An 11,635-nucleotide genomic window follows, 5' to 3' on the forward strand; every position below is an offset into this window, starting at 1 on the left:
TTTCCCTAATGAAGTGATTAGGTACACCTGTGTCCGTGTGACGTCACAGATCAACCAGCCAATCAGAAAGTGGGGGGTTGTTTGGGTGTGGCACTTTTCACTTTCATTTAAATTTGACCATGATTTTTCCCTAATGAAGTGGCCTGTGATTAGGTACACCTGAAAATGGCGGTGTACCTAATGGAGTGTCCGAGTGACGTCACAGATCAAATAGCCAATCAGAAAGTGGGGGTGAGGGCGGGTGTGGCACTTTTCACTTTCACTTAAACTTTTTCCCTAATGAAGTGATTAGGTACACCTGTGTCCGTGTGACGTCACAGATCAACCAGCCAATCAGAAAGTGGGGGGTTGTTTGGGTGTGGCACTTTTCACTTTCATTTAAATTTTGACCATGATTTTTCCCTAATGAAGTGGCCTGTGATTAGGTACACCTGAAAATGGCGGTGTACCTAATGGAGTGTCCGAGTGACGTCACAGATCAAATAGCCAATCAGAAAGTGGGGGTGAGGGCGGGTGTGGCACTTTTCACTTTCACTTAAACTTTTTCCCTAATGAAGTGATTAGGTACACCTGTGTCCGTGTGACGTCACAGATCAACCAGCCAATCAGAAAGTGGGGGGTTGTTTGGGTGTGGCACTTTTCACTTTCATTTAAATTTGACCATGATTTTTCCCTAATGAAGTGGCCTGTGATTAGGTACACCTGAAAATGGCGGTGTACCTAATGGAGTGTCCGAGTGACGTCACAGATCAAATAGCCAATCAGAAAGTGGGGGTGAGGGCGGGTGTGGCACTTTTCACTTTCACTTAAACTTTTTCCCTAATGAAGTGATTAGGTACACCTGTGTCCGTGTGACGTCACAGATCAACCAGCCAATCAGAAAGTGGGGGGTTGTTTGGGTGTGGCACTTTTCACTTTCATTTAAATTTTGACCATGATTTTTCCCTAATGAAGTGGCCTGTGATTAGGTACACCTGAAAATGGCGGTGTACCTAATAGAGTGTCCGAGTGACGTCACAGATCAAATAGCCAATCAGAAAGTGGGGGTGAGGGCAGGTGTGGCACTTTTCACTTTCAGTTAAGCTTTTACCCTAATAAAGTGGCCTGTGATTAGGTACACCTCATGGACACTTCAATAGGTACACTACACGAGGTAAAAAATAAAATAAAGTGTAGCGAACGATTCGGTGAACGATTCTTTTGAACAAATCTTTTGAGTGAACGGATTTTAAAGATTCAGTTCATATTACAATTTGTGAGTTGAACTTTGTGTAGTTTGTGTAGAAAATGAACTTTCCCATGGTCCTTTTTTTCTTTCTTTCTTTTATTATTAATAAAAGCCATGGTCTTTTTTTTTTATTATTATAAAATGCAATGAGACAAATAGTCAGCAACATTTGGGGTGGTCAGAAAAAGGTGCAATACAGAGTGGTGAAAATCCTACAGGGCTCATTGCATCATTATTTATCCGAGAACTAGAATTTTATTTTATTGATGTTAGTTTTGAAAGCAAGCGGAACGGTTCAGAAATGCAGGCTAAGCAGTTGAGTTTATGGATGAATGGATTTGAGCCCTGCCCCGTGGTGCATTCTTGGCTTCAGGAATTCACACACTCAAACGTGAAAAGATTATTTTTACAACAGTTATTAAAAGAGTTCATAAATATGATTAAAACAATACAAAACAACAATGTTGATGAATTTTTGCAAAACAATTTCTACTATATTTATTCTCTGATTTCAGGGCGTACCCCACCTATCGCCCAAATACTTCTTATTCATTGTCATTCGGATTTATGAGCATGCAAATGGAAGGTCAATTTCATTATTATATAAATTATCATCTCAGCAGGCAGGGGGCATACTTGACTATGCTATAACGTCATGACTTAATTCAATCGTTCCCTTTTCTGATTGAACAAATCATGTGCCGATCAGCTTTCTTGATTGAGAAGAATTTAATTTGTCATTTCACGCATGGAAGTCACCACTTAATTCAAGTGCATGCTAAAAGTGTGCTAAAGCCCATCATTTCAAAGTACAAAATCACCTTCATAAGTTTTCTGTCTTATTTTTTTGAAAGCATAAACAGCAGCTTGAGAATCGGTCACTTCGAAACGAGCGCCTTTGCCAAGCTCGCTCGTCTGCTGCTTCCTCCTCCCCCGCCCGTAGCGGCTGCCCCTCCACCGTGCCACAGGTGTCCAGGGATGGTGAACGCGTCCACGCTCATGCCCAAGGTCTTTGAGGGGATGGCGCTGAACTGCTTCCGGTCTGAGCTGTACTTGTACATGGACTCCACTTGGGTGGAGCTTATCGTTCTTGGGCCCACGCCGGTCAAGCGCACAAGCTCCGCTGAATCGGGGTTGGCCGTGTAGACGCCGCGGAACTGGCAGCTGGCGTCCCGGAAGAGGATGAGGAAGTGGTTGGCGGGGCTCTTCTCCATCTCCTGCGGTAGAGGGAGAGCTGATCAAAATGGTGGACAACCATTCTCATTGAAACGCCATTAATTGATGTGCTCCATACCTCGACAATCTTGTTCTTTTGGGACTCGTTGACCTTCCCGGCCAAGCAGCAACGAGACAGAGCGTTGTGGATGATGAATTTATTGGACTTGAAGCTTGGCTCTTTGAAGAGCTTCAGACCTGACCAGGCAACCATAAAAGTTGTTGGAAAAACTATGGGTATGTTCACAGAGGTTTGCCCACGGTGCTCCATACCTGTGTGTTCCAGGGCTGGTGAGGTTCCATTGGAACCGACATCCCAGTCTCCGTTCTGGTTGGCAAGTCCGCTTGGCGTGGCGCATCCGGCAGGCAAATCCGGTCGCCTGTCAGACACAGTGGATGCCGTCTTTAGTTTCCAATCAATCAACTGATCGGAAAGATCTCATCTGATGTAATCGCAAATGCACAATGAGCACCTTTCCTTATCCCCGTCATTGTCTCCTGCTGCCAGGTTGAGGGACGAGTGAGATTTGGTCAACTTGGGGACTGTACGGACAAAAGCAGTAGTCAACCAATCCTTTGCCACTATCTTACTGACATTGCTGGTATTTCTTTACCAGTGGCTTTCTTGGCGGGGCTCAGGGACAGCTGGGTTTCCTCCCTGGTGACGCTGCGAGGCCGTGCTGGTCTTGTCTTCTTGACAGGCGATCGTCCCAGGTTGGTGGACTTCTGCTGCAGCATCTTATCCAGGTCGTCCATAATCCGGAGCTGCTGACGGCGGGCGTATTCGGCTCGCGTGAAATCTCCACGCCGGGCCGGAGTGGCCGGAGAAGTGGTACAGGGCGAGATTTTTCCGACACGGGGTGTGTTGGAGGGAGAGGAAGCAGTCTGGTTGGAGGATTCCATTCTGTGGAAAACAATATTAGCTTTTCATCTGACATTGCTTTGGATCGATCCTCACTTTTTTTCACGTTCTTGCTCTTGTCGCCTCCTCTTCAGCTCCTCAGCTCTCCTTTGCTGCCTCTCCAAAAGCAGAGCCTTCCGCTGGGACATTCCGTCCTTGTTGTTCACATCCTCCTGCAGAAGAGACAAATGAGAACCATGGCGACCAGAGGTACAGACTTTAATGTAATATTGATCATCTTCAAAATTGAATACAAAAAAGTTTTGCAGAGTTTCTTCTCGGTCTTCATTTGTGAGCACTCACCTTAAAGTAGAATCCGATCCCTCCTCGAGCTCCGAGCTCATTTTCTCCGAGTGGTTCTGCAGCGTTCCCAGCTTCCGTGGCTGAATCCAACTGCTCCGGGCTGTCGGAACCGATGACAACGCCAGGCTCCGCCGCAGATTCTAGTTGGTCACTCATGGAGTCGGAAGTAAAATCCTGCCCTTCATCTGTAGGTTCATCAGCGCCTCCCTCCGCTTCTCCGAGGGAGGACAGCGACACCTCAATTATACCGCGTTGCGTCTCGGCAGCTTTGGCACCGTCTCGTTCGGCGCTGTATGCGGCAGAAATGGATAAAGTCTCGCTCTCAAAAGAACATTCGGAAGGAGCACCGGAGCTACTGCCACTGGTGGCCCTCGGGTGAGGAGGCACGGGCACAACGGTTGCCTCGGCATCGTCCTGCTCCAGCTCCAGGTTAAACTGGGTCGGTGTCTCGCAAGACGCGGTGTCCGAAGTGCTACGGTGGGGTTGCGGCGCAGGCCGAGAAATTTCCGGATGTCCGCCGATGCGGAAGGACGACGTTGTCTGCACTTGACACTTGCTGGGCGACACTCTTCGCAAGTGGGGGAGGGTATCCACAGTGCGAGTTGGAGTCAAAACACGATTGAGAGGGGGGAACTTGAGCTCCGAGGGTCGTGGATGGGCTTGCGGTCTTGGGTGGTGCTTGGGACTACGAGGGGTGGAAGAGATGTGGATCTTGGTGCGGGGGGCAGGACAGGAGGAGGAGACCATTGTTTTTGGCGAAGTAGCTGCAGAGAGAGGGTTCGTCCGTCGAGACGATGGAGACACAGAAGAGGTTTTGGAGCCGTTTGGAATCATCCAGGCTTTGCTGGTGCTCTTGGTAGGGGTTCTTGGGGGTGTCTTTGTGGGTGTGGCAGGAGGGGTTTTGGTGTTACTTTTGGGTCTTGACTTTGCGGTGACTTTTTGGGAGCTTCTTGGTCTTTGGTTTCCCAGAAGCTGCTGCTGCTGTTCAGTTAGTTTATGCATGTCCTTCTGCAGTGATTGCAAAGCTTCGCTCAGTTTCTGGACGATTTCGTTATACTCCACCAACATGCCGCCGCCTACTTTCTCTGGTCCCTTTTCTTGCTCTTGTCCTTTTTTGCTGTCCATAGAGAACGTGACCTGCTTCTCCAGCCGTGGAGCGTTCGAGACGGCCGGCTTGGCTTTCTCCTTCTCGATCTCCCTTTCTGTCTTTTCCTTCTCTTCCTCCCTTTTCAGCTGCTCCTCAATGCGAGCGAGGCGCTCCTCCAGAGAGACGTTATCCTCATCCGCTCCCTCTCCCCCACCCTCACCTTGTTCTCGTTTCATTTTGAGGAAAGCTGTTTTTCCGAGCCTCTGTCTGTGCTTGCTAAAGATGGCCTCGATTCGTCTCTTTTGAGCTTCGATGCTTTTGCGTTTTTCCTCCAGACGAGCTCCCAGTTCCCAGGCCTCGGAACCCGTCTCGGGAACTTTGAAGCCCGGGTTGTCCTCCTGACTCTGAGGTCCCGCCGGTGTGCTGGGAGTGTGCGGCGTTCCGGGCGTCGTTACTGTCGGGGTGGTGGCAAAGCCTTCTCCGGAAGCTACGGGATGTCTTCTTTTGCCGTCCCGTTGCTCTGCAAAGCTTGTCATGCGTGGGCTGTAGTCTCCCTGATGATTTCTACTGGGTCGCATATTACCGGGGGCATTTCTGGGGGTGTCATCAGACGCTTCTGATGACTCAACGCTGCCGTCCCGTAAGACCGAGTCATCGTCACGTGCCGCGCCATTTGTTTGCCTCGCCTTCCTCTCACCTCTACTCGCCTCTCCACAAACCGGACGATAAATAACTCCCGAGCGGCAGGGGGCGGAATGACTGAGCTGAGAATTGTCCTCCAACGGGGAGTGCAGGAAAAAAACTGCAGGGGCGCCCTCGGGACATAATCTCGGTTCCGGTCTCGCTGTCAAAATATCTTTCACTGGAGTCCTTCTATTGTTCCGATCTTTCACGCCAGGAGGCACCTGTAACGCTTCCTCGACAGTGGGCAGCTCTCCCAGGGGCGCCGGGTGGACATAAGGCCCCCAAGAAGACCGCTGCGACGGCACTGAAGCGCTAACCAGGTGGCTGAGGCCTTCCGGGGGGCTGTACGGTATGCGAGCGGTCGTTGCGGGGATGCCGGTGCCCAGGCTGTCCGTGCTGACAGAGCGAAAGACAGAATCTATCGGGTTGCCCATGACAATATCAACATCACTGTCCAGCCCAAATGGGATGCTGAAAGTCGCTGCGGACAGAGGATGACTGCAAGGGGGCGGGGTGTTTTGAAGATGCGGTGAATGCAGTGAGACCACAGAAGCCAAAGTAAGACGGTTATAGAAAATGAAGGCAAAGTATGAACACAATAGCACAGTGACTTATAAAAAAAAAGAAATAAAAGACATCCAGCAAGTGTGTACCTTATTTGTTTCTTTGTCCAGGTTTTGTTTTCTGGAAGGAGGCAAGAGAAGCAATATGTAAGAAGCATGGTGAAGACACTTTTTAAACACAAACATAGTCAAAGTAAAAATTGCGAGCAGTGCTGGGTGGTGACATGGTTCAATCTGTGTGTGAACATCTGGGCGTGAGCTGTGGTCGACAGCAGTTTGTGCCGGTTGTGTTTTAGTCTTTCGCAGTTTTTTTAGCGTTCAATAAATAGCGAGTGTGCGGCATTACAAAAAGTAAGTATACAATAAATAACTTGTACAAATATTTCTAAAAACCTCAAACTTGCACAATACAGCAGGTAAGAAGTACCAGATGGACGCATTCCACACACACAAAAAAAATATTTTTTTAATTTATAATATAATTTATCCCAATTTTTGCGTGTCTTACCAGGTGATACTGGAGAAGGGACGCTCACAAAAGGGTGTTTGAAGATGTACGAAGGAGACCCGCTGGAATAAAATTGGATAAAAAAAAATGTTGGCGAGAACATAGCTGATGGGATTCTGCACTGAACCAACATTGTTTTCTACCTGTTGCTGTTTCCACTAACTGGACTGGTACAGAACGCTAAACTGGAGACATCTGAAAGACACGGAAGAGGTGCAACTTACAAATCGAGATGGAGGGTGATTTAAAAAAAACAAAAACACACACACACACAACTGATAGCCTATAAAACTCACCGGTCAGGTCAATGCTTTGTATGGGTTGCACAAAATCAGGTTTCTTGACCTCAAACCATTCCAGCAGCTCAGCTACAAAGCTCATGATGTTCAGCTGAGGAGAACAAAAACAATGAATTATATTTACCATCACAGAATTGCGCTTTCAAAACAGTCTCCATGTAACGTTAGCTGGTAATAAGGAGCTTTCTCATTGTCATGGCAATTCGGATTCAATCCTAGGTCACTTCGAGAGTATATCCTTTCATTCCTATGCAGATCTGTGTCCCATTAATCAAAAAGGATGATTTCTAGGAGTTTCAAAAAAAAAGAAAAACTCCCGTCTGGCCGGTCCATTCCAGGGCAAAACACATTTTCTCCTGTACAACATTCCTTTCCTCCATTTTTTTTTTTGGTTTGTCCTGTTTTCCCAAAAAGTAGAGTTAAAAGAGGGTGGAGCTTACATGCAAAAGAGGTGGAGCATAGAGAAGATCTTCCGGGGAAAGAAGGCAGCAGCTCTGTAACCTGCTCTCACAAAGCTCTTTAATCAGGTGAAGGTTGTAAAGACTGTCGGCCACAGACATGGTGTCCTTCAGACATACATCTGAGAGAGAAATAATATTGATACTTCTGCTTTATTATCGATGTGCCGGGAGGTATATATTGATGATGCGTGTGTGTGTGTGTGTGTGTACCCTCTAGAGGCAGCAGCTCGGGGCAATAGAAATGCAGCACAGCAGCTATTGCGCAACCATTAGACAGATCTTTGACCGCGCTGACCAAGGGGAAGGTGGGAGTCATCTTAGACTGCACTTTGTCTTTTCTGTAGCGAATCTAATGGAGGAGCAGAGACCAAAGACATCCACATTAGCATGTTAGGACTTAGAAGCAGTGAGGGGGATCGTGTGATTAAAAACCAAAGAAAGAAATCAAGCTGCAAAGCCACGGCAAGAAAAAGCTCACAGTAAAAGAAAGAAACAGCCACTTTATTAGGTACACCTGCACAATCTCAATTCATTCAAGAGTTGTGTCCAAATTTGGGAGCTTGTGATTAAAAATAAAATCAAAATTTGACATTGTACAAGTGTGCCTAATGTTGAGGTCAGAAAGCGTGACAAAATAAGCGCACATCAAACACAAGGTGGAGAAAGAAAGAAAAATCGGTATCACTAAAACATGAAGAAGCGGGAAAAAAAAAAAAAAAAAGTGAATGTTGTAGCAAAAGCATAGACACTGACTAACTGCCAAAAGGCTCATTCCAGCAGGTTTGTTGTGGGAGCTCAAAGTTAGAGGTGGGTTAGGGTGGTGGTAGTGGTGGTAGTGATGGTTAACCGCAAAGGCGAGCTGTTATACATTACCACTGGAGGTTTGTTCCCCGACTCCTTCAAACAAAAAGCGATAGCATGCTAGACGGTGGCATGGCAGAGAGAGGGACACAAGCATAAAAATGACAAAGGAGTTCCGCCTGAAAAAAAAAATCTGCACACTGCAGCACACAGGGGGGAGGGAGGGGAGGCGGGGGACGAATAGGAGGAGAGGCGGGGGTGGGGGGGGGACAAACAAGATGGATGTGGTTTAACCTCCCTCTTCCCCGTCATCTTGTCGGTAGGTGCGTCTGTCCGTCATTAAATCAAGTCTGTCCGTCGGGTCGTTTTTTGTTTATTTGTAAAAACAATCATCAAGACGAACCGGAAGTCAACATGCACTTGTACGAACATGAACAGGCACAAATAAAAAAACATGACGGGCAGCTAAAAAAAAAAAAAGACACACACACACATACTATAATATATAAATATTCAAAACGAGGCGTTTTGAGCAGGCACGGCGGCGTTAGCCTCGGCGAGAGTATCCACCAACACACACAAAGGCACGTTGTGAGAGGAGATGCAGAAGAACGCAAACTTACAGGGACAAGCTTCCAGTACCAACGAGTTGGCGGTCCCTGCTGGAAAGCAAGGTGCCATAACACGCATGAGCCAGAAGGCGGGGTGGGGGAGGTGGGGAACAGAAAGCCGCAATGAGGATGACCATGTTAGAAAAGGGGACTGACACACCTGCGTGAAGGAAGTCACACATTGTACAGTAGTGTACCGTTTCCTGAGAGGCCTGGACATCGGCGTTCTGCTGCGAGCGCTGGGGTGTCTCTTCTTCCTCGGTGCTTTCCTTCAGCTTCTGGTTCAACTGGAAATAAAGCTGGTTTTAATTCCTGGTGGACAACATCTCGGAACGGAGGCGCAATTCCGTGATGTGTGAAGCGAGAGCAGTGTGAGAAGAACTTTCTTTATACTCCAGATTTGTAAGGAAAGGCAGACTCACTCTGTTGACCCAGAAGAGCAAGGCGTTCTCCCAAGGAGCTCCGACGCCCATCTGTTCAGCCCCGGCTGGCATTTTGACCCTGTCCACGATCTCCCGGGCGGCCAGTGACATCATGGAGTCCATCAAGGCCAGGTGGGCTTTCTGCACCCATCAGTAACCAAAATGGAAAAGAATACGACATTGGGGATCGTAGCATTAAACATGAGGGACATTCTTCCTTTGTTTTTCTTTTTTTTTCTTTTCTTAAACAACAAGAAAACAATTACCGTATTGTCCCGGATATAGGACGACCTCGATTGTAGGACGACCCTCTCTTTTTCAAGACTCAAGTTTGAAAAAGGCCTAGACCCCGAATGTAAGATGACTTCTACTTTTTCAATTTTATTTCAATGAAAAAAAACTCATCTTATATTCAGGCCAATACGGTAATATTGATTCCAAATGTAATTGTTTGTCCAAGCCCTAGGGGACAATCTCTATAGTTTAGTTTTGTTTTTTTTAATGCATGGTTGTGTTATATTTGATAGCTGTCATCAGATTGCACTGGTGTACCTAATCATGCGTCTTTAAAACATTGAGCAGAAGTCCTACCATCTTGATGGGGGTGCATCTGAGGTCGTCCTCTGTGACGTCCACATCCTGAACCTGCGGTGCCACACCTTTCTTCGTGAGGAAGTGAAGCAGGGCGCAGTGGTCAGAGGGCGAGTTCTGCGAGGCCGAGGCGGGGGGGCTCCCAGGGGCCTGGAGCAGCAGGGCTTGAGCTCTGCAGTAGATCTCCGGGGAGAGGAGGAGGTCGGAGATGGCCGGCTTGAGGTGCTCTTGGTCATACTGGTCCTTGTAGAATGGCTCCCGCATCTCCACTGGCACATTCTCTGCAGATTAGGGCTGCTCAATTCATCATCATTTAATTTCAGTCCTCAAAGCAATATTTTTTTTAAAATTCTTTTAGATATTGGAGAAAGCCTCAATTCATAACTATTACTGTGATGACGGAGACAAAAAAAATAATGGATAAGTAGAATTGTTCTAAGCACTGAACGCAAAGTCAGAATGACAAGCAAAAACATTCCTCTGTGAATATTCCGTCATGTCCTGCGAGACGCTCAGCTGGGCTGGCGGTATCAAAATGAGAACCGGGTCACGCCATTCACACAAATCGGCAACACGAATGAGACGGCACCGAAACACTGACCCACATTCAGCCGTGACTGGAGGCCAGTCTTCTTTTCTTATATACCCCCACCAAATGAGCACGATCAACCCGATTATGGGAAATGGGAATGTCGTCACTAGTTAGGAAGCTTCTTAATATTTGGAATATTATTATTCGGAATGGCACGGTAAGCACTGGTTAGCACGTTCGCCTCACAGTTCAAAGGGTGCGGGTTTGATTCCCACCTCCGGCCCTCCTTGTGTGGAGTTTGCATGTTCTCCCCGTGCCTGTGTGGGTTTTCCTCCCACGTCACAAAAACATACTTGCTAGCACAGACGTGAGTGTACCCTGCGATTGGCTGGTTAGCAATTCAGGGTGTCCCCCGCTTACTCCAGCACGCCCCCGTGTGGACAAAGCGGTGCAAAAAATGGGTGGATGGAATAAACAGCACAGAAAACAAACAATGGAAACAGCAAAAAAAAAAGGACAAGTAGCAAAAGCATGAGATCAGAGAATGGCTAACCAGTTAGCATATATAAGTGTGTGTTTGCATTAAATACACGATGCGTAAGGATGACGTCACCCACTCAAACATTACGTTGGACAAATAAAGCATGGGGCAACGTTAGTTTTGTTTTTTGTTTTTTTCCGGGCGTCTTTTATTCCCCAACAATAATAATGCAAAGCGAGTGACAGCAAATTCTGCAGCATCGACTCAACCCACGCGTGAGAAGACTACCTTCGATATAAAATAAGCGATCGTTGGATCACGAAAAGCTGCCGCACCAATGATGGACGATTGAAAGGGAGAGTACAGACGCAAGCAAAAGCCGGCCGGGTTATCCACGGAACCGCCCCACCCAAGCATGTAGTGATGGTGCCCCCCCCCCCACACCGCTCTTACCTGCACAGCCGTACGACTTGCACAGTAGCCAACGCACGTTGGCGCGGATCTTGGCGCGGGCGAAGTCGAACTGGTCCAGAGGGGGAATCTCCAGGACCGAAAAGGGTTTCCTGGTCGATGTCGGAGCTTCGCCCGGTTCGGAGTCTACCATGGCCGCGCTGAGGCGCACGGAGCGCCGATAAAAAAGGGGAGGAGGAGTTGGAAGAGGATGGAGAGCTGAGGATGGACAATGGTGGTGGAGGGAGGAAGAGAGAGGAGGAAGAGGGAGGGAGGGGCTGGTGACGTAAACAGGCCAATCAATATTTTACCTCAGAGATCGACCGGAGCAATACAGTAATCAATCAGATTGATTGTTGTTAAACACGAACAGGCAACGAGATGCCTCAATTTGCAGGCCTGTCAACATTCGCCATGGAATGAGAACACAAAGGAGAAAAAAAGTGGAGGCTCAAACTATGATTGAGAATAATTTCCATCCATCCATTTTCTGTGGCG

At 47.6% G+C, this 11,635-nt stretch overlaps 1 protein-coding gene across 1 annotated transcript; it reads right to left on the minus strand.

The window, feature by feature from the left end:
• Nucleotides 1-1,346: 1,346 nt before the first annotated feature.
• Nucleotides 1,347-11,346, minus strand: LOC147057203 (calmodulin-regulated spectrin-associated protein 3-like). The gene is made up of 18 exons (XM_085912649.1): nucleotides 11,141-11,346; nucleotides 9,675-9,955; nucleotides 9,084-9,224; nucleotides 8,859-8,948; nucleotides 8,674-8,709; nucleotides 7,460-7,598; nucleotides 7,229-7,368; nucleotides 6,786-6,879; nucleotides 6,633-6,684; nucleotides 6,490-6,551; nucleotides 6,072-6,102; nucleotides 3,648-5,916; nucleotides 3,402-3,517; nucleotides 3,058-3,347; nucleotides 2,917-2,986; nucleotides 2,717-2,823; nucleotides 2,523-2,641; nucleotides 1,347-2,445 (listed from the first exon to the last, which is right to left on the minus strand). Exons 1-18 carry the CDS (start codon nucleotides 11,289-11,291, stop codon nucleotides 2,107-2,109), a joined length of 4,527 nt encoding a protein of 1,508 aa, XP_085768775.1. The 5' UTR covers nucleotides 11,292-11,346; the 3' UTR covers nucleotides 1,347-2,106.
• Between the last annotated feature and the right edge of the window lie 289 nt (nucleotides 11,347-11,635).

Source organism: Syngnathus leptorhynchus, chromosome 5 (genome assembly GCF_054491065.1).
Source record: "Syngnathus leptorhynchus isolate UIUO chromosome 5, UIUO_Slep, whole genome shotgun sequence".
Classification (NCBI taxonomy): domain Eukaryota; kingdom Metazoa; phylum Chordata; class Actinopteri; order Syngnathiformes; family Syngnathidae; genus Syngnathus; species Syngnathus leptorhynchus.

Bases quoted from the DNA above. Each gene is read 5' to 3' on its own strand.
- LOC147057203 (XM_085912649.1), bottom strand. From the start codon at position 11,291: ATGGTAGACTCCGAACCGGGCGAAGCTCCGACATCGACCAGGAAACCC. The intron at 9,956-11,140 runs GTAAGAGCGGTG...CCTAATCTGCAG, and splicing joins CAAGTCGTACGGCTGTGCAG to AGAATGTGCCAGTGGAGATG. The intron at 6,103-6,489 runs GTAAGACACGCA...GCCTCCTTCCAG, and splicing joins CCCTTCTCCAGTATCACCTG to AAAACAAAACCTGGACAAAG.